Source organism: Macaca nemestrina, chromosome 1, assembly GCF_043159975.1.
Source record: "Macaca nemestrina isolate mMacNem1 chromosome 1, mMacNem.hap1, whole genome shotgun sequence".
Classification (NCBI taxonomy): Eukaryota; Metazoa; Chordata; class Mammalia; order Primates; family Cercopithecidae; genus Macaca; species Macaca nemestrina.
In genome coordinates this window covers 106,468,464-106,488,905 of record NC_092125.1, presented here as the reverse complement: position 1 = coordinate 106,488,905, position 20,442 = coordinate 106,468,464, and the positions used below count along the sequence as shown (strand labels likewise).

Here is a 20,442-nt window from a genome sequence, read left to right as displayed (position 1 = left end):
CACCCATAAGCATGTCTTTATGTAATGCTTTTATTTTCTTGATTCTGCTCCTGATTCTATTTTTATCTTAAAATAACTTTATGTGGGTTTGAACCTCAAGTATTTTCTGTTGTTTATTGTCTGTATTAGCTTTCCTCAACTTTAAAGAAGATGTATGGTGTTGAAGAGCTTTTTTAATTCAATCACTCTGGAACACCTTCTTCTATTATTTTTTTCAAGTAAATGTTCAACATTATGATGGCTTATATTCAGAGAGCTTCTTGCTCCACTGCCTTTCCACACTTTCATGTGAGCTCCTTTTCTATTTTTATCTTTTTTATGTCTTATGCCTGGACTGAATTAGATTCTGTTTCCAGCAGTTCTCCCCTGTACTTTGTTCTAGAAGGGAATTTTATCTGGCTAGTTTTGAGAGGCATAAGACCCAGACCGTTCCAGTTCCCGCAGATCTTACTGCAGAATCCTTTGTGTTTACACACCATTGGGGTGTGCAAAAAGGCCTCTTGATTTTAGATGCTAAGCTGTCAAAAATTTGGGGTAAAATTATCTTGGTTATTTTAGGTTCTGATGTCCACCAGACACTCTGTTGTTTCTCTTTGCTTCCTCTTACACAGATGCTGGTACCATATAGATCTTATGGCTCTTGGACTGGGAGGGAACAGAAATGCAGAAAATGCTGGTGGTATGGGGGCACTGTCCAGAAAGTTCTCCTCCAAATAGGGGATAATGTAGTGAATTGGCAAGGTGAACATGAATTTGGATCTCTTCATTCATTTATTCATCCACTTATCTAATAAATATCAGTAGAACGTATTAAATTTCAGACACTGCTGAGAAACAGAGGACATATAGATGAATAAAACACAGTTCTTCTCCCGGAGAAACTCACAACCAAGTAGCAAGGATATAAATAATGACAGCCCTTAAATAAGGGCTGCATCCAAATATATACAAGTTTATGTGTAAGAAAGAAGAGTGGTCACATTGACCTGAGTTATGGGTGAGGGGTGATGGGTGGGAGGTGGTGGCTACCAGGCAGACACCAGGGGAAGGCTCACCTGGCAGGGGGGCATGGAGAGAGAGAGAGAGAGAAGGGGAGAGAGAGAGAGAAAGAGAGAGAGAGAGAGAAATGAAACAAGAATCGGTTCATTGTCTCACCTGGCTGAGGAGTTGGGTTTCCAGGGGAGAGGAAGGTAAGGAGAGAAGAAGTCTGGACTCAGAGTCAGAGGACTGTGAATGTCCAGCTATGAGGTTTGTAGGCCCTTGGAGGATGTTGGCAGGAGAGGGCATGATCATCCCAACCTCAAAAAGGAAGCCCAGGAAGGGGTGGCAGGGGAGGAGGACACAAGGTGTTGAGCCAAGGTGGATGGTGAGGACAAGAGATACCTGACAGGGGAGGGAGAGCAGTCTCAGAAGGACCTGGGGCTTCTCTCAGTGTTTGAAATGAGGCCAGGTGCTGATGATGTTGTACAAAGCCTGCCCAGGAGACAAGGTTTGGGCCACATCACTGTGGCCCACCAGCAGGTAGTTGGGAGTCAGGTACCCCTTGACCGTGGCACACTGGATCAGGTCTTGGGCTGCCTCTAGTGCTGCAGCATTGGGTGGTGTACCTGCAAAACACAGCAGCCCATTGTCCACAGGATTACAGGGCACCCTGCAAGATAGAACATATTCCCAGAACCCACCCTCATCACAAAGCTAATATATTCCACTGTCGGCAGCCTCCCTAGAGACAGGCAAAAAACAAGGTCAAGGTTTCTTAGTGCCAAAGTTTTCCTGAATCAAAAGAGCCAAGCCTGGGATAATATATTCTTCTGGGGATATACAAAGCTTTTATCCACTACAAAAGTTTAGCCTGGTAGTTCTTTATAAGGATGCAATTTAGCCCCCCAGAGGACATTTGGCAATGTCATGAGATATTTATGGTTGTGAAAACTGGGATGCAGGGGAATGCTAGTTGGTAGAAGCCAAGGATACTGCTAAACATCCTAGGACAGGACAGCCCCCTACAACAGTGAATTATCTGAGCCAAAATGTCACTTGTACTGAGGTTGAGAAACTTGATTTAATCACACATGTGCTCCCTGTACCCTTTCATGTCTAGCTCAATGCTCAGCCCAGTATCAAGTCACAGTCCTGGTTCACCCCATCCCCTGACCCAATGCCCATTTTAGTATGGGCCATGTCACTGAATCAGCTCCAGTGACATGGCCTCATCTTTTCAGAGGTTCAGTGAAAGATCCTTGAGTCTAAACAAACCGATTAAAAGCTTTGAGTTGTTCTCACTTTGGTAGGACATACATTAAAACTGAAATGATATAGAGAAGATTAGTGTGGCCCCTGAGGTAGGATGGCATGCAAATTCGTGAAGCATTCCATATTTTTAAGGAGAAATAAAGTGTTTCCTAAACAAGAAAATGCTAAGGGAATTTGTCACCACTAGGCTGATCCTATAAGAAATGCTCAAAGAAGTTCTACACATGGAAACTAAAGGACAATACACACTATCACAAAAACATATGAAAGTATAAAACTCACAGGACTTATAAAGCAATTACTCAATCGAGACTGCAAAGCAACTGGATAGCCATTAACATTATGACAGGAATAAATCCTCACATATCAGTATTAACCTTAAACATAAATGAACTAAATGCTTCACTTAAAAAATATAGGCTGACAGAATGAATAAAAACACAAAATCCAACCATATGCTGCTTACAAGAAACCCCCTAACTGGTAAAGACATTTACAGACTCAAAATCAAGGGTGGAGAAAGATATTCCATTTAAATGGAAACCAAAAAGGAACAGGAGTTGCTACACTATATCAAGTAAAATAGACTTTAGGTCAAAACAGTTAAAAAAAAAAAAAAAAAAGATAAGGAAGTTCATTATGTAATGATACAAGGGTCAATTCAATAAGAAGATATAACAATCCTAAATATATATGCACCCAACACAAGAGCACCCACATTCATCAAACAAATACTGCTAGACCTAAGAAAAGAGATGAATGGTGATATAATAGTAGTAGGGAACTTCAACACCCCCCTGACAGCACTAGACAGATCATCAAGGCAGAAAATCAACAAAGAAACTCTAGACTTAAATTGGACTCTATGCCAAACAGACCTAGCAGACATTTACAGAACTTCCTAGTCAACAATGGCAGAATATATATTCATCTCTTCTGCACATGGAACATTCTCAAAAACAGATCATATACTAGGCCACAAAGCAAGCCTCAATAAATTTTTTAAAAATTAAAATCATATCACGTATCTTGTTGGACTACAGTGGAAGAAAACTAGAAATCAATACCAATTAACTCTCAAAACTATACAAATACATGGAAATTAAACAACCTGCTCCTGAATGGTCATTGGGTAAATGATAAAATTAAGGCCAAAGTTAAAAATTTTTTTGAAATGAATGAAAATAGAGACACAACATACCAAAACCTCTGGGATACAACAAAAAACAGTGATAAGATGGAATGTTATAGCATCAAATGCCTCTGTCAGAAAGATAGAAAAGTCTCAAATTAACAACCTAATGTCACATCCCAAAAAACTAGAAAAGCAAGAACAAACAAAACCCAAAACTAGCAAAAGAAATAACAAAAAACAGCAGAACTAAATGGTATTGAGACCAAAAAAGAAATAGAAAGGATCAATGAAACAAAAAGTTGGTTATTTGAAAAGATAAACAGAACTCACAGACCACTAGCTAGATTAACCAAGAAAAAAAGAGATAAGATTAGAATACCCACAATCAGAAATGATAAAGGTCACATTACAGTTGATATCACAGAAATAACAAAAGATTGTCAGAGATTACTATGAGCATCTCCATGCACACAAACTAAAAAACCTAGAGGAAATGGATAAATTCCTGGAAGCATACAACATCTCAAGACTGAACCAGGAAGAAATAGAAATCATGAATAGACCAATAACAAATAATTCAATTAAATCAGTAATTTAAAAAAGAATCAACAACAAAAAGCCCAGGACCAGATGGATTCACAGCCGAATTCTACCAGATGTAAAAGGAAGAATACCAACCCTACAAAAACTGTTCCCAAAAATTGAGGAGGAGGGAATCCTCCCCAACTCATCTACAAAGCCACTCTGATACCAGCGCCAGGTAAGGACACAATAACAACCAAAACTGCAGGCCAATATCCCTGATGGATATCGATGCAAAAGTTCACAACAAAAAATTAGCAAACTAAATCCAACAACACATCAAAAAGTTAATTCCCACAATCAAGTGGGCTTTATTCCTAGGAAGCAGAGATGGTTCAACATATGCAAATAAATAAATGTGATTCACCACATAAGCAGAATTAAAACAAAAATATATAATAGTTTTGATGCAGAAAAAGCATTCAATTAAATCCAACATTACTTCATGATAAAAACTCTCAACAAACTAGGCATCAAAAGAACATACCTCAGAATAATAAATCTATATATGACAAAATCACAATCAACATCATACTGAATGGTAAAAAGTTAAAAACATTCCCCCTAAGAACTGGAAAAAGACAAGGATGCCCGCTTTCACCACTCGTATTCAACATAGTATTGAATAAAACAATCACGCAAGAGAGAGAAATAAAAGGCACCCAAATTGGAAAAGAGGAAGTCAAAACATCTCAGTTCACTGATGATATAATCTTACACCTACAATACCCTCAAGGCTCCTCCGAAAGACTCCTATATTTAATAAATGGTTTCAGTAGTTTCAAGATACAAAATCAATGTACAAAAATCAGTAGCATTTCTATACACCAATAACAATCAAGCTAAGAACCAAATCAAGAACTCAATTCCATATACAATAGCTACATATAGATAGATATAGATAGATAGATACACCTATAGAGATACACACCTATATGTGTTATATATAGGTGTGTATATGTATGTATATATGTATATGTTTGTATGTATATATGTATTCCTAGTGTATATATGTATTCCTAGTGTATGTATATATGTATATACACACACACAGTAGGAATACATATATGTGTGTGTGTGTATACACACACACACACACATATACTAGGAATGCATTTAACCAAGGAGGTGAAAGAGCTCTACAAGAAGAATTACAAAACACTGATGGAAAAAAATTGTAGGCTGGGTGCGGTGGCTCACGCCTGTAATCCCAGCACTTTGGGAGGCCAAGACGGGCGGATCACGAGGTCAGGAGATCGAGACCATCCTGGCTAACACAGTGAAACCCCGTCTCCACTAAAAAATACAAAAAAATTAGCTGGGCGTGGTGGCGGGTGCCTGTAGTCCCAGCTACTCAGGAGGCTGAGGCAGGAGCAAGGCGTAAACCTTGGAGACGGAGCTTGCAGTGAGCTGAGATTGTACTGCACTCCAGCCTGGGCAACAGAGTGAGACTCCATTTCAAAAAGAAAAAATTGTAAATGGCACAAATGAAAAGACATCCCATGCTCATGGATTTGAAGGATCAATGTCATTAAAATGACCATACTGCCCAAAGCAATCTACAGATTCAGCACAGTTCCTATCAAATTACAAACATCATTTTTCACAGAATTTAGAAAAACTATTCTATAATTCATATGGAACTAAGAAAGAACCCAAATAGCCAAAGCAATTCTAAGTAAAAAGAATAAAGCTGGAGGTATCATATTACCTGACTTCAAATTATACTACAAGACTATAGTAACCAATTAGCATGGTACTGGTATAAAAACAGATACATAGATCAAAGGAACAGAATAGAGAACCCAGAAATAAAGCCACATAGCTACTCAACAGATCTTTGACAAAGTTGACAAAAATATACACCAGGGAAAGGACACCCTATTGAATAAATGATGCTGAGAAAATTGGATAGTCACATGCAGAAGAATGAAACTAGACCCACATATCTCACTGTATACAAACATTAACTCAAGATGGATTAAGGACTTAAATGTAAGATCCCAAACTACAAAAATCTTAGAAGAAAACCTAGGAAAAAACCCCTATGGAAATTGGCCTAGGCACGCATTTATGAATAAGTCCTCAAAAGCAAATGCAACAAAAACAAAAAAAAAAGACAAACGGGACTTAATTAAACTGAAACTTTTCTTCACAGCAAAAGAAATAATCAACAGAGTAAACAGACAACCTACAGAATGGAAGAAAATGTTGGCAACCTATGCATCTGACAAAGAGCTAATATCTGGAATCTACAAGGAACTCAAACAACTTAGGGAAAAAAATCAGCTCATTAAAAAGTGAGCAAAGGACATGGACAGACATTTTTCAAAAGAAGACATGCTAGCAGCCAAAAACCATGAAAAAATACTCAACATTACTAATCATCAGAGAAATGCAAATTAAAATCACAATGAGAAACCATCTTACACCAGTCTGATTGACAGAGATTGAGACCATCCTGGCTAACACGGTGAAACCCCATCTCCACTAAAAAATACAAAAAAATTAGCTGGGCATGGTGGCGTGCACCTGTAGTCCTAGCTACTCGGGAGGCTGAAGCAGGACAATTGCTTGAACCCAGGAGGTGGAGGTTGCAGTGAGCTGCCGAAATCACGCCACTGCACTCCAGCCTGGCCACAGAGCAAGATTCTGTCTTGATAAATAAATAAATAAATAAATCAGTCAAAAAATAACAGATGTTGCTGAGGATGCAGAGAAAAGGGAATGCTTACACACTACTGATGAGAATGTAAATTAGTACAACCTCTATGGAGATTTATCAAAGAGCTAAAAATAAAATAGCCATTTGATTCAGCAATCCAAATAGTGAGTATCACCCCAAAGAAAAAGAAATCATTATATCAAAAAGACATTTGCACTCATATGTTTATCTCAACACTATTCATAATAGCAAAGGCATTGAATCAACTTCAATGTCTGTCAATGGATGAATGAATAAAGAAAATGTGGGGTGTGTTTGTGTGTGTGTGTGCATGTGTGTGTGTACACCGTGGAATACTATTCAGCCATTAAAAAATGAAATCATGGTGCGATGGCTCACTTTGGGAGGCCGAGATGGACAGATCACGAGGTCAGGAGCTCAAGACCAATCTGGCCAACATGATGAAAGCCTGTCTTTACTAAAAATACAAAAATTAGCCAGATGTGGTGGCATATGACTGTAGTCCTAGCTACTTGGGAGGCTGAGGCTGAAGAATCGCTTGAACCCAAGAGACAGAGGTTGCATTGAGCCAAAACTGCACATTGCATTCCAGCCTGGGCGACAGAGCAAGACTCCATCTCAAAAAAAAAGAAAAATGAAATCATGTCTTTTACAGCAACATGAGCGGAAATAGAGGCCATATTCCTAAGTGAAATGACTCAAAAACAGAAAATGAAAAACTACATATTCTCACTTATAAGTGAAAGCTAAACAATGGGTACACATTGGCACACAGAGTACAATAATAGACATCAGAGACTTCAAAAGGTGGGAAGGTGAGAGCAGGATTAGGGACAAGATGTTATTTAATGGGTACCATGTACACTACTCAGGTGATGAGTACACTGAAAGCCCAGACTTCACCACTGTGTAATAGATCCATGTAGCACAATATATCCATGTAGCCCCTAAATCTATAAAAATGAAAAAAAAAAGTGAAATAGAGCTCTAAGCCATGACAATTCTCAGTGTGAACTCTCAGTGCAAAGACTGGGGCTCACTGTGGCTTTGGCATATAAGGCAAAGTGTCTCTACATTGTTGTCATGGTAACCAAGAGAGGCTGCATCTGCTGACCAAGATGAGCTAAAAATAAGCACAAAGATCTTTTCCCGTTGCTTTGCATGTTCCTTACATACTGGAAGAAAGAGACATTTGGCTGGTGCAAAGGAGGGTAGATGTAGGGTAAGCATTATGTCTGGGGATCACCTCTGGTCACACTCAGCTGAGTCAAATGTTGGATTGGAAGCTGGGTCAATCAAGCATATGCAGGCACTAAAATGACGCTTGAGACTGAGACTTTGTCTTCCATGTCAGATGCTCTCTTTCAAATACTATGCAATGACCCTACTGCCCAAAGCATCCACTTACCTGTGAAGGTACCCATGAAGGTAATGCCCAGGGCAATGTCTTCGTAGCCAGGAGTGGAGGAGCCTTGGACATTCCAGCCCACCCCTTCATAAACGGCGCCATCCTGGCCCACCAGGAAGCTAGAGGACCACAAGGGGAGATGGAGACCAGCATGAAACTCTGGAATTGCTTCTCTCTTTCATGTATTAATTTATTCATGTCTTTACTGCTTCAGACTTTGATTATCTATTGGATTCTAAGCACTGGGTTACAGAAACAAGACAGAGTCCTTGCCAATGGAGTGCTGGTAAACTAGCCCAGGGGGAATGAGGGAGGCAGAGTAAGGAGAGGGAATCCCAGTTTACAGCATATACTGATTTCTGTGGTGTAAACCTCTCACTATAGCAGATTTCAGGTGATCAACAATTTAACAACAACCAGCTCTCAAAATTCCAGAATCTCTAACAATCAGCTCTCATGAGCTGGCATGAGTCCCCTCGACTCCAGCACACCACTGCAGCCCCCAAGTAGCTCACAGTCAATAAAGAAAAAAGAGAATGACAGCTTTCAATCCCTATGCCTTTTCTCCTTTGACCAAGAAAACAGTTTCCCCCAAGGTGACCCAGGATCTCCTTACCATTAAGTACAACGTAAACTTCCCCAATCTTTCCTGACTTGATCTCTCTGTAAGTTTGACTCTGCCACCCCTCTTGACTTTTCCAAACATTCTCTTCCCTTAGCTTCCATCACACCACATTCTCTTGGCTTTCTTCTCCAGTTGCTCTCCCTCAACACCTCATCTTCCTGCACCCTTTCCTTAAATGTGGGGTTCCTCAGGATGCTATCCTAAGCCCTCTTCTCCCCTTACTCGACACAGGACTAACCCATCCACTTCCTTGGCTTCAGTTGCCATCCATGAAAGTCCACATGTTCACAACTGGACCCATCTTCTTCCTCACCTGTTCCCCTTTCTGGGATCCCCATCTTGGTGAAAGGCATGGTCACACACCCACTGGCCCCAGCCAGGAATACAGGCATCAGCCCACCCACTTCATCCACTCATTAACTCAGGCTTGTCAATGATGTCTCCCAACTACACTCCCTGATCTGCCCTGCGCCCTGGTCACTAACCATTAGCCTCCACTGACCTCTGAAATTCCCCCACTTCTCTCCGTGACCTCTGCTACCATCACAGGGATGTCACCACTTAGTCCTGCCTGGATTGCTGCACAGTCCTCAGATCTCACTGCCTCCAGTTCCACCCTTTCCCATCCAATCTATTCCTAAAGGGTAGCCAGACTAGTCTTTCTAAAATACAAATCTTACTGTGTCAAAACCCTGTTTTCAGTCCCTCAGCACTGAGTGCACACACCCCAACTTAAGTTACAAGAGCCTTCTGACATGGGCCCTGTCTGCCTCCCCAGCATCAGCTCTCCCACACCCCTCTTTGACATCTGTATTTATCCTGATGAACTTCTCTCAGCTGCCTAAAGGCACCTTTCTCAGGCTGGAATTCAGTCCTTTCCACGGAGCCCTTTCCCTCTTCCTGAATCACTCTTCCTGCTTTCTCCTCCCACTCACCTGTGAGGCCCCAGCTAATCTGATGCTCCCACAGAGATTGCTTCCTTCACTCCGATTTTCCTGGCATCCTAAGCCTCCCGTCTACCCTTCATGTGTCCCCTATCATAATGTTAAACCTACCCTACTAGAACTTATTTGTTTGAATTATTTTTTTTCCTCACTAAAGCATTGGCTCCATTCAGGCAAGAACCATATCTGTGAGGCACATCCAATGGCACCCCCAGAGGACAGCCTTGTGCCACGCCGAGTACACATTCAATTACGTGTTCTGTGAATTGTAATCTATGAGGCAGGGAGTGTGTCATCCCGACCACAGAGCACCTCAAGGAAAGAAAATGACACTGTCATAATGCTATAATAGAAGAGGATACAATACAAGGTCCAAGTCAAGGGACAGGCAACTACCCTCTGAGACCTGAATGGAAAAAGGGAAAGGACCTCCCCTCAGCCTCCACCACTTTCCAGTTTAGGCTTTCCAAATTTACAGTCAATTTTCAACTATCCACTCTCATTAAAGACAGCTACGCTGCAAGTAATCCTGTACGGCGGGACCTAGCAAAGCACTTGGTAGTTTCTGATACGTCATAGATGTTGGAGGGAAAGTTTTCTCCTGTCTTGAAAAGATACTAAAATGGGGACAGAGAACAGGGAGGCCAGAGAGGGGAAAGACAGTCAGCCCAGAATCATGTACCAAGCGATGGTAAATTCATCACTAAGCCATAAATGGCCCTAGAGTTAAGGGCTCCTTCTATGAATGTGCATGAATATGCCAAATGGGCGAGCAGTAGCCTTTCCTGAGATTTAAAATTTAGTGTGATTGTTCCTGATGGGATATTACATGGGGTCTAACCCCGGATGTCTTATCTGCAAGCTCTGAAAGCATCCTTTAAGAAATTTCTACTTGTTTTGTGGATTATTTGTTTTGTGAACTATTTGTTTTGTGTGTTTGTGTGGCAGTTTTTAAAATCAGTACTTTTTAATGGAAACATCTTGATCAGAAATGTATCACAGGATTTTGAGACCCTTTAAGATAACGTTTAATGGGGAAAAAAAAGAAATGTTTACTCTTGCACTTAGGTTGGTGTGTTCCTTATTAAAGAATCACAGACTTTAGCACTACAGAAATCAGAAGATAGTATCTGGTCTCTCCCCTGCCTTCAGACAGGAAGGATATTCTTCCCAAGGAGGTTGGTGGTTTCTAGAAACAGAGAAGTAGCATGAGTCTACCCTGAGGAGGAACCGCTTCAGGTTGTGGCAAAAGGAGCAGCAGAGCCCCAGCCTCTGAGTAGCAGGAGGTGGTTACACAAACAAAGCACAATCTTTCGATTATCTTTTCTACAAGTACCACAGTCTTGCATGCATACTGCTTCCTCCAGTGACTTTTTGGCAGAGTTTTAGCATCCATCATGCCAGTTTACTACCTTTAGTAGGTACACATCTTGAGAACATGTTTGGGCAAATGACTATCCCCTTGGCTATCTCCTAAGTAAGACCCATGCAGGGCCGTGTGATGAATCCATTTGGTTACCCATACAGTGCCTCTCCTATGGTGACTACCCAGTAAATAAATATTAGTTCCCTTTCCTCTTCCTTTCAAAGGTTCAGTTTCTGCCCCCAAGGGAAGAGAAGCCCACAGTACCCAGACCCACTTACTTATACCCAATGTCGCACGACTTGAGCCTGTCTATGTAGAAAGACTGGATGTCCCGGACCAGCAAGCGGCACTCATCGGAAATGTTGCAGGTCCTCCCGGCAGTGTGGATAATGATGCCATACTTCGCTGGGAGGGTCATCCTGGGACAGTGGGTCTCCCTGGCCCCCCACGCAGACCGTGGGACAATGCTGGGGCAAGCTGAGGTAGGGCGAGAAACCACAGACGGTTCATCTTCCCCATCCATGCCAGCCACTTCTCCACTGTAGGCTGACATAATGCTCAGGACCCTCAACTTCCCAAACCCTTCTGGGTCTCCCACCCTGACCCAAACAGTGGGACTTGAGAGCAGAGAGTGTCCCACAGTGGGACATGGACATTTTATTCTAAGAAATGTCTTTGGGTCATTTGTAATCCATGAAACTCTCTGTCAGTGTAAGCGATCATTTATATTGACAGATGGCACCAGAGATCAAATTTACTCAAGGCTTTAACATAATAGAGATGAATCTTCTTTCAATCTTGATTAAGCTCAAGAAAAGGCTGAAAGTGCTTATTAAATTTACTGGTTTTGATGTTGCTGCTTGTCAAACCCAAAATAGTATCCACCTTTTATTATCTGCATTATGTTAAGCTCTTTCTTTAAAGTCTGTGTAAGCAGTGGTCTAAGTTTTCTGCAGCACTTCAGTCTATTAGTGTTGTTTTGGTTTTTTATTCAGAAATGTGTGTCAGTGTGTGTGTGTTCATGTGTAAACATATCAATGTATAAATATGTGTATAAATACATCCAGTCCCTTTCCATTGTTTCCTCCCTTGCACTTTTCTCCGTATAACATACCAAATATGTCACTTATCTATTTGCTTATTGTCTTTCTCTGCCCTCTAGACTGAAACTTCATGAGGCCAGGGACTTTTGCTTTTCATTCCTTCGTATGTTTTCAGAGTCTAGAAGGTGTTCAGTAAATGCTTGTTGAGTGACGGAAGAAAGGAGTGTGCATATATGACACCAGGGATAATGCTCTGGCTCTTTCATATGAGGAATCTGGGGGATAAAGAGGTGGCCTGGAGGTTTCCTCTCAAGATTTGCCAGCCCCAAGAGTTCAAAGAATTGGGTGGCCTGTTGCCTACCAGAAGGAATCTAATGAGCCCTACTGAAAAGGTCACTCCCAATGGTGTTTGCAAGTTAGTTGGGGTGAACCCAGCAGCAGGCCCAGTAGGGTTGAAGGTCTTACCTTTCTTCAGGCTCGCCTTCTGTCGAGGGGCCAGGCAGTTCTCACCTTTCACAAGAAGCGGCTGAACATAGTTGGATGACAGGTGGCCCTTCTGGACAGCATAGGAGATTAGGTTTTCCATGGCTGACAGGGCAGCAGGGCTGGGACTGTGGCCTGGAAGAGAGAAATCTGTGGGAAACCTCCACCCAGCCTGAGTAGTTTCAGGGGATCTTTTCGGGGAGGAGAAGATGTTCTGCCAGCCCCTGCACAGCTGATGGAGAGGAAGAAAAGGGAACAGGTTATGCCCCCAGTTGGAGAGGCTGAGAATTAAGGATATGCCTGGAAAGATCTCTCAGAGACTCAAAATGAAGTCGTTTTCCATCCCAAATACCTGCCAAACTTCACCCCCTCTCTCCACGAAAGAGCTCAGAAGCAGCACCAAGCTCAGCAGCACCCGCCAGGCCAGGCCAGGGTTTCTCATCAGAAGGGGACCCCTCCAGGTATGTGCCAGACTCTTTGCCTACAATAACTCATTTAATCCTCAGCACAAACCTCTGAGAGATGCTATTATTAACTGCATGATTTGTGAAGAGGAACTTGAGGCTCCAAGAAGTAACATGCTCAAGATCCCAAGTTAACAACAAATGGAAATGAGTAGTCATGAAAGCAAAAGCAAAAAACAAGATAAACACAGAGTCCTCTGGAACGCTGGGGAAACCACCCGGGAGCTGGAGATAAAAGATACGGACCATGTTCTGATTCCTCTCCTTCTAGCTGTGCCACTTGGAGTCATCGACCTCTCTGAATCCCAGGCTGCACCTCCGCACAACAGGGGTTATTAAATCTACCTGGACTATCTCAAAGGGTACTGGGAGAGGAAAATGAGAAACTAGGTATGTAAGATCTCTGTTAACAGCAAAGGGTGCACAAATTCAAAGGAATGGTCCTGGAGTACGTATGTTAGGATGCATGTGGCAAGGGGCCTTGGAGCAATAGCCCAGAAAGAAGTGAAAGAGAGTCAGAGATTAGGGGACTCAGAGTTGGGTTTTTTTAGAAATATATAGAAAATCTAGTAGTGAAAGATGAAAGGAAGAGGTGCCTGGCAGGAACTTGGAAAGCATGGCCCACAGTCACAGAATGGTCAGAGCTCAAGAGGAAGATGTGATAGTCATTGACGTAGAAGAGAGAGCTGAAGCCCAGATAAGCTTGCAGAGAGACGACTGGTTAGCCATCGAGATGGCTAGAGGAAGAGGAGCCTGTTTACAGGGGTTGAGAAGGACGCCAGGCTAGTAGGAAGAGACCCTTCACAACATCATTTCCTGGAAATCGAGGAAGAAGAGAATTCCAAGAGAGAGTGGGTCTTCAGAGAAGTATGAGAAGGATAAGAAGACAGCAGAGTAGCAGACAGCTACTTCCCATGAAGTGGCTCCTGAGACAAAGGATTAGAGAGTTCTTTGGAGAAGGTCAGCTGTGATAACTGTTACCTTTCTGAGTGCCGAAGAAGGCAAAGCCCAGGGAGATGTTGTTGTAGCCTTGGGTGTGCACTCCTTGGATGTTCCAGCCAACACCTTCATAGACCCTGCCATCATCCCCAACCAGGAAGCTATGGAGCAAGATAATACTGTTTTCATGGCTGACACTGTAGGACATTCCTCAGAGGGGAAACCACTTACCCAGGCTCAAAATGGAGAAGGGCTGAAGTCATGTTCACTGAAAGGAATTTGCACAAACTCTTCCCAGACACTGGAAAGAACAAGTCATTTATACTAGTCCTCAGAATTCAGAAGGAACCACTCTCACACTCCCTGCCTCCTTCCCTTTTCAGAGACTGCAGTTTTATCATTCTACATGCTCAGAAGAAGAGGTCCTAGAGGTTCCACATTAACTAACACTGACCTGACCACACAATGGAAGGGTCTTCTGTCTTCCACACTTCCTTAAACATGGCTCTCCTACCTCCTCCAAAGTGTGTGCTGTCTGTGTGATCCATGCAGAGCTATTCATTCGATTTCTCCCTGTCAAGTAACTGTCCTACATAGACTTCCCAAGAAGTAGCTCCTGAGACAAGGACAAGGATGCAGGCACTTTATTTGCAAAGGGACCTGACAGAGCAGGAGCACCATCATCTCGGACAAACACCACCACTTTAAGTTCCAGCTCCCTTTCTAGCCTCATGTATTTCAAGGAAATCACTTCTCTTCTAACAACAAGCAGCCAGAAAGAGCAGACAGTAAAACACAGATAAGACAGCTCAGGCACAGAGGGAGGTGGGGGAAAGTCTCTTGGGTAACTGCCAAACTTCACCCTCATACAACTGGCCCCAGTAAAACAGTGGGCCTTAATAAGCATGTTCCTTTCCCTTCAGGTGCACTAAGATATGGAAGCTAAAAGCAGACTGGGGGGCAGTGGGAGTATGCCTGCAGCTGAAGAAGGATGTATGGGAACAGACACACAACTCTCCCTCCCAGATAAGCACAACAAAGACACAGAAGCAGTCCAAGCCTCTGATAAACTCTCCCACCCTGAATCCTTAAAAACTCTTAGTCTGTAAGAGAGTGGGCTCTGACCTAACTTGGCCAGAAGCCTCTCTCAGTTTTGTTTTCTCTGAAATAAACCTGCCCTTGACTGTCAAGCCACCTTTCATGTTTCTTTCATCTGTCTTCAATTCTTGCAGGATCCCAGAAGCCAGGGTGAGGAGAGTGAGACAGAAGGAAGAAAGCCAGCAAAGTGTGTGAAATTGGGCTGGCTCACAGGGGCCACCCGCAGCTCCACCCCACCCTTTGGCCTTCCCAGGAGCTGTGTACATGTGCTTTAGAACTGCCTCTCAGAAGTGCTAGGGTTGAGGAAGCTACACACCAATCACTGTCCCCCACGAAGGCATTTACTCCCTTTTGTCGTCAGGGGCTGGGGGAAGCTCTGAAGCAGGAAAGCAGAGAGATGTGTTGGACACTTGAGGCAGGAAGCCATCACCACACTCAGGAACTGTCCACAGCTAGTCAAAGTCAGAGGTGAGCCAGAAGCATGTGGTATGGACACCAGTAGGAACTACTAGAGAGATCATTACAGCAACTGATGGACAGTTGCCTCACTGAGACCGGAGCCCATGCGTGTGGTGTGGAGGAACACACCAGGGATGAAGAGAGCCAATTTAGGCTCCATGAGTCCACAGATGTGTGACCTCAAATTAATCAGCCTCCCTCCCTTGGGCCCCTCTCCCAGGGCAAAGAGATGGTGACACCTGCCTACCAGTTGGGGGAGCTAAAGCCCTCATGTATGTAATCTGTGGTGTGCTGTGTAAGCCAGGGTTGGGGGAGGGTAGAGAATACAGTTATTACTTAACCTTCCTTGCTTCCTTCCGGGAGCTCTCAGAGACAGGCACCTCACAGAAAAATCCAAAGGATTGGGAGTTTCATGGGGGTTTTAAATATTTTATTCATTATAAAACATATATGACCACAACCCAGAAAATGAGGAAAAGGGATGAGAAGGGACAGGAGAAGCATCCCAGGGAAGCAACACTGACCATTTGCCTTGGGACCCAGACCCAGCCTCTTACTTGTAGGCCACGTCACACCCGCTGTTGTTGTGGACATGATGGGCCTGCAGTTCCCGCAGTTTCTGGCTGCAGACTCTCTGGTCGTGACACTCCAGTCCAGGGACATGGTGTATAACAAGGACATTCACTGGCGTGGTCAGCTGAATACTGCAGCCAACAGCTTCTGCCCCCCATGCCTTGCGAGAGACCGGGGTGGAGACATCTGTGGGGAGGCCTTGGAGACATCATTCAGCGCACCTGCCCCATGACTACCACATTAGTGGGCCAAGCTGAACATGCAGGCATGGGCTGTGTCGGCCCCATGGTAGTGGAAGAGCCTGAGAAGGAAGCCTTCAACAGGCAGGTACACCTGCCCTGCTCACCTCTGCAACCCCATCTCTCCAACACTCACCCCCAACACAGACTCTGCACCCAGCCAGGGAGCCTAGTGCTTTGCTTCCCCATCCCAGAATGTCCCCTACTCAGCTCCTGCCCTGCTGTGTTCCAGGCCCTGCACTTCAGGAAGCATCACTTGCTTATCCCTGGGGAAAGCCCTGAACAGCCTGGCTTAGTGTCACCTCAGCATTCATTGTGTGCTCTCTGATCATTTCGTCTGTGGCTCTGAGTGTTCCCTGAGGAGACTGCATCTTCTCCCCTCAGCAGGGGCTGTGTCTCCCCCTCAGTCTGAGGACTCCCTGAGAGCAAGATTTGGGTCTCCCTCCACAGGGGGTCCCTGTCTGAAGAGGCTGTTTCCCCCCTTCCTGGTTTTCTAGCCCTCCAGCACCAGCCTTCCATTCCACGGACCTAGGGCAATTAATGCAGGTGGTTTACTGGTACTGCTCTCTGCACCTCAACCCCATTTGCCGCCTCCCCAGTCGCATGTGGCTCTGCAGACCTCAGAAACATTTCCGATCACATGAAAAACCCCAGCTGGTCCCCAAACCCCCTTACTATCCAGATCCAGTTTACCTTTTTCAGTGAGCTGGGGGATGTTCTCAAATGGGTCCTGAAGCCCCTCTGATACCTGTTTAGCTTGTGTTTTGTTCCAGGAGGAATCATCTGCAAAGGAATATCCCATTTTGCATCAGAGAGCACCAATACCAGCCATGGTGGTGGCACCAGCTCTGAACAGAAACAGCCATCCCCTCTCCACTGCCCCTCTGCCTCCTCAAATCCCAGAGCCCCCTCTAAGAAATCCCTCTGGGCTGACCAGAGGGCCACCTCTAATAGCAGCAAGTGGCATAGTTTCTTCCCACGCCAACTCTGGGCAATCCCCTGGGATAGGCAGGGAGTTGGAAATGTTACCGTTTTCTCATGAGCTGTATCTACACACACAATTGGCAAAAAAAAAAAAAAAAAAAAAAAAAAAAAAAAAAAGTGTATTCAGACACTTCAAAACCACAAAGTCCTCTCCTGTGTGCGTTATTTTACCGAAGCAATGGGGAAGCGTGTGTGGAGAACGGGTTAGAATTACCTGCATGGGTCAGACCAGTTTCCCCAGGATTGATTTTAGGGACATGTGCTGTGCCCATTCTCCTGTCTGAAGGCCCATGGGGGATGGGCAGGGTGTGTTGATTGAGACCCTTACCTGCAAGGAGCTTTCTCTTATTGACAAGCACAAACCCAAGCCATGGGTTGAACTCTGATTAACGTCATAATAATACAAATGCAATCCCTGCTCCTGCTTATCTGCTTTTACTGCCCACGTATTGCTATATCTTCAGGTGCATTATCTCATTTAATCCTCACAGTGAGTTTAGGAAGTCATAACTTTCTCAATTTTCAGGTGGGAAAATGAAGCATTATAGAGCTGAATCGCTCGTTTAAAATCATTCCTAGAGGCAGAGCAAGGACTTGAATCCAGGTCTATAGGCTCCAAGTTCTGTGCTCTACCTATGATCTATTCTTTTGCCTTAAGAGCGAGTAGGTTTTTATTTTGGTGGGGGGGTTGTTTTGTTTTGTTTTTTGTTTCTTTGTTTGAGACCGAGTCTCACTCTGTCACCAGACTGGAGTGCAGTGGCGCAACCTCGGCTCACTAAAACCTCTGCCTCCCAGGTTCAAGCGATTCTCTCATGCCTCCCTCCTGAGTAGCTGGGACTATAGGTGTGCACCACCATGCCCAGCTAATTTTTGTATTTGTAGTAGAGATGGGGTTTCACCATGTTGGCCAGGATGGTTTCGATCTCTTAACCTCATTATCCATCCACCTCGGCCTCCCAAAGTGCAGGGATTACAGGCATGAGCCACCATGCCCAGCCAAGAGAGAATAGGTTTGTTTTGTTGTTATTGTTGTTGTTGTTTGTTTGCTTGCTTTTGTTTTTGAGACAAGTTCTCGCTCTGTCACCCAGGCTGGAGTGCAGTGGCACAATCTCTGCTCACTACAACCTCCACCTCCCGGCTTCAAGCAATTCTCCCACCTCAGTCTCCCTCCAGAGTAGCTGGGACTAGAGGCACATGCCACCACACCCAGCTAATTTTTGTATTTTTAGTAGAGACGAGGTTTCACCATGTTGGCCAGGATGGTCTCAATCTCTTGACCTCGTGATCCACCCGCCTCGGCCTCCCAAAGTGCTGGGATTACAAACGTGAGCCACCACCCCTGGCCAAGAGAGAGTAGGTGTTTGTTTGTTTGTTTGTTTGTTTGTTTGTTTGTTTGTTTTTGAGACGAGTTCTTGCTCTGCCACCCAGGCTGGAGTGCAGTGGCGGGATCTCGGCTCACCGCAGCCTTGAACTCCTCAGGCTCAGATGGAGAGTAGGTATTTTTTAAATTCCTATTACGAGACTTTAGGATCACCCTTCTTGGTTGCTCTTTGGCCCAGGGAAAGAAAACTTACCCCAGGCCTGGAGACCCAGAGCAGAGAAGACAAGAAGCCACGGCAGCATCCCCACGTGGTCCCAGGACACCAACCTGGAGAGTGTGGATGACAGCCTGAGACAGATGTTGACAGTTGTTAACATGACCATACTCAATCTGCAGAGTATCCTCCACCCTGACTGCGGGGGGTGCCGTCCGCCTCCTCTACCATCCTGTGGCCTCCTGAGGGCCAGCACCTGGCTCAGGCTTCTCAGGGCCCCCAGCACATAGCAGGTGCTCAGCTTCCCTGTCCTATTATTACCCCAGCAACTGAATTTCATCACGTGCCCACTGCGTGCAAGGCCTGTGTACACACTTGCATATGCAGTCTTATTTAATTAGTCCTCACCCTAATCCTGTCATGTAAGACTGTTAACCCCCATTTTTATAGACAAAGGAAGTAAGATCCAAGAATGGTACAACCGAGAAATCCAGACTCATGGATGGGTCTGATGCAGAGAATCCCTTCCCCGCTGGGAATATGTCAGGTGAGGGAGATATAGGAGTAGCAGGGGTTCCTAGTTCTAGGGCAGAGGAAATCCAACCCTTAACATCCTTTCTGGTGGATTCCAGTCCCTTTGCCGGAAGAGGGCTTCTAAAGAAGAAACACACACTCAACTCACAGATACCTGTGGGTCCTGTGCTGTTCCAGCCCAGTAGGTCAGGGTGCAGTTGGTTAGCCCCTCACTGTCCAGCAGCTCCTTCCCTTCCAGACTTGGCCTCCAGGCCCTGCCCTCCTTCACCAGCTGGTGCCTTCTCCTCCAGCCTTAACTCTCTCTGGCCCTAGAGGGCACTCCCTCCCTGGGAATGGAGCAATCGGGCTCCAGCTTCCCAGAGAGAAGAGGAAAGCCCAGGATCCCTAACTAAAGATGGAAGAGAAGCAGAAGACAGAGGGCCAAGGCTCTGAGCCAGCTCCTTTCACAGCACCTGGAGAAATGCAAGTGGGACCAGACTCAGGCTGAGAGCACCTGGGGACCCGCCCTGTGAATAAGCTCAGGTAGCTCCTCCCTGGGAAAGGGCAAGATTGCCCAACACTCCGGAGAGCTCTTGCTCAGCCCCAGCCTGGGAAAGCATGCAGGGCCTGATGGCTGTGTCTGCAATACCTAGAAACTTCCTGCCTGTGAAGATCTGCTCCGGGAGTCTGAAGACTGTGGATTGCAGTCACTCACCAACACTCCCTTTTACCAGGGTCATGAGTAGGGTCAGGATGGACAGAGAGAAACTGGGAGGTACAATCTCAGGAAACAGCTCACGATGCCTAATTCCACCCCAATAGCCTACATGTCTGCCCATCATCCTCCCACCTGCCACTCCCCACCGTCGGCATCAAGCTGCCACCCACCACAGAAAGCCTCCCACAAACCAAGAATCTCCAGCTCCTCGCCATGTTCCAGTTGTCACGTAATCTCATTCCGCATTCTGCAACCTGAACTTCCAGGCCTTGAATATTCACAGAGGAAATTCTGCATGACACTTTCCAAGAACACAGTAGGGTTCAGTCTTCACGGGGACCTGCAGAGCCTCTCATGGGGCAACCTCCCTAGACACTGAGGAAGTGCCCTAAATC

General features: G+C 44.8%; 1 protein-coding gene and 1 non-coding gene across 3 annotated transcripts; one reads left to right on the top strand and one right to left on the bottom strand.

Moving 5' to 3' along the window:
- Nucleotides 1-1,428: 1,428 nt before the first annotated feature.
- LOC105497925 (peptidoglycan recognition protein 4) lies at nucleotides 1,429-18,904 on the bottom strand. 2 transcript variants are annotated; one of them, XM_011769460.2, is made up of 8 exons: nucleotides 18,856-18,904; nucleotides 16,991-17,080; nucleotides 16,043-16,256; nucleotides 13,971-14,089; nucleotides 12,508-12,660; nucleotides 11,278-11,476; nucleotides 8,065-8,183; nucleotides 1,429-1,607 (listed from the first exon to the last, which is right to left on the bottom strand). In XM_011769460.2, exons 1-8 carry the CDS (start codon nucleotides 18,902-18,904, stop codon nucleotides 1,429-1,431), a joined length of 1,122 nt encoding a protein of 373 aa, XP_011767762.2. The 2 variants fall into 2 exon arrangements, with proteins under 2 accessions (XP_011767762.2, XP_024653870.1); XM_024798102.1 differs by lacking the exon at nucleotides 16,991-17,080 and having other exon boundaries at nucleotides 16,043-16,244.
- Nucleotides 2,276-2,382, top strand: LOC112429572 (U6 spliceosomal RNA). The gene has a single exon (XR_003021842.1). It is a non-coding gene; the product is annotated as a U6 spliceosomal RNA (small nuclear RNA).
- Nucleotides 18,905-20,442: the final 1,538 nt, after the last annotated feature.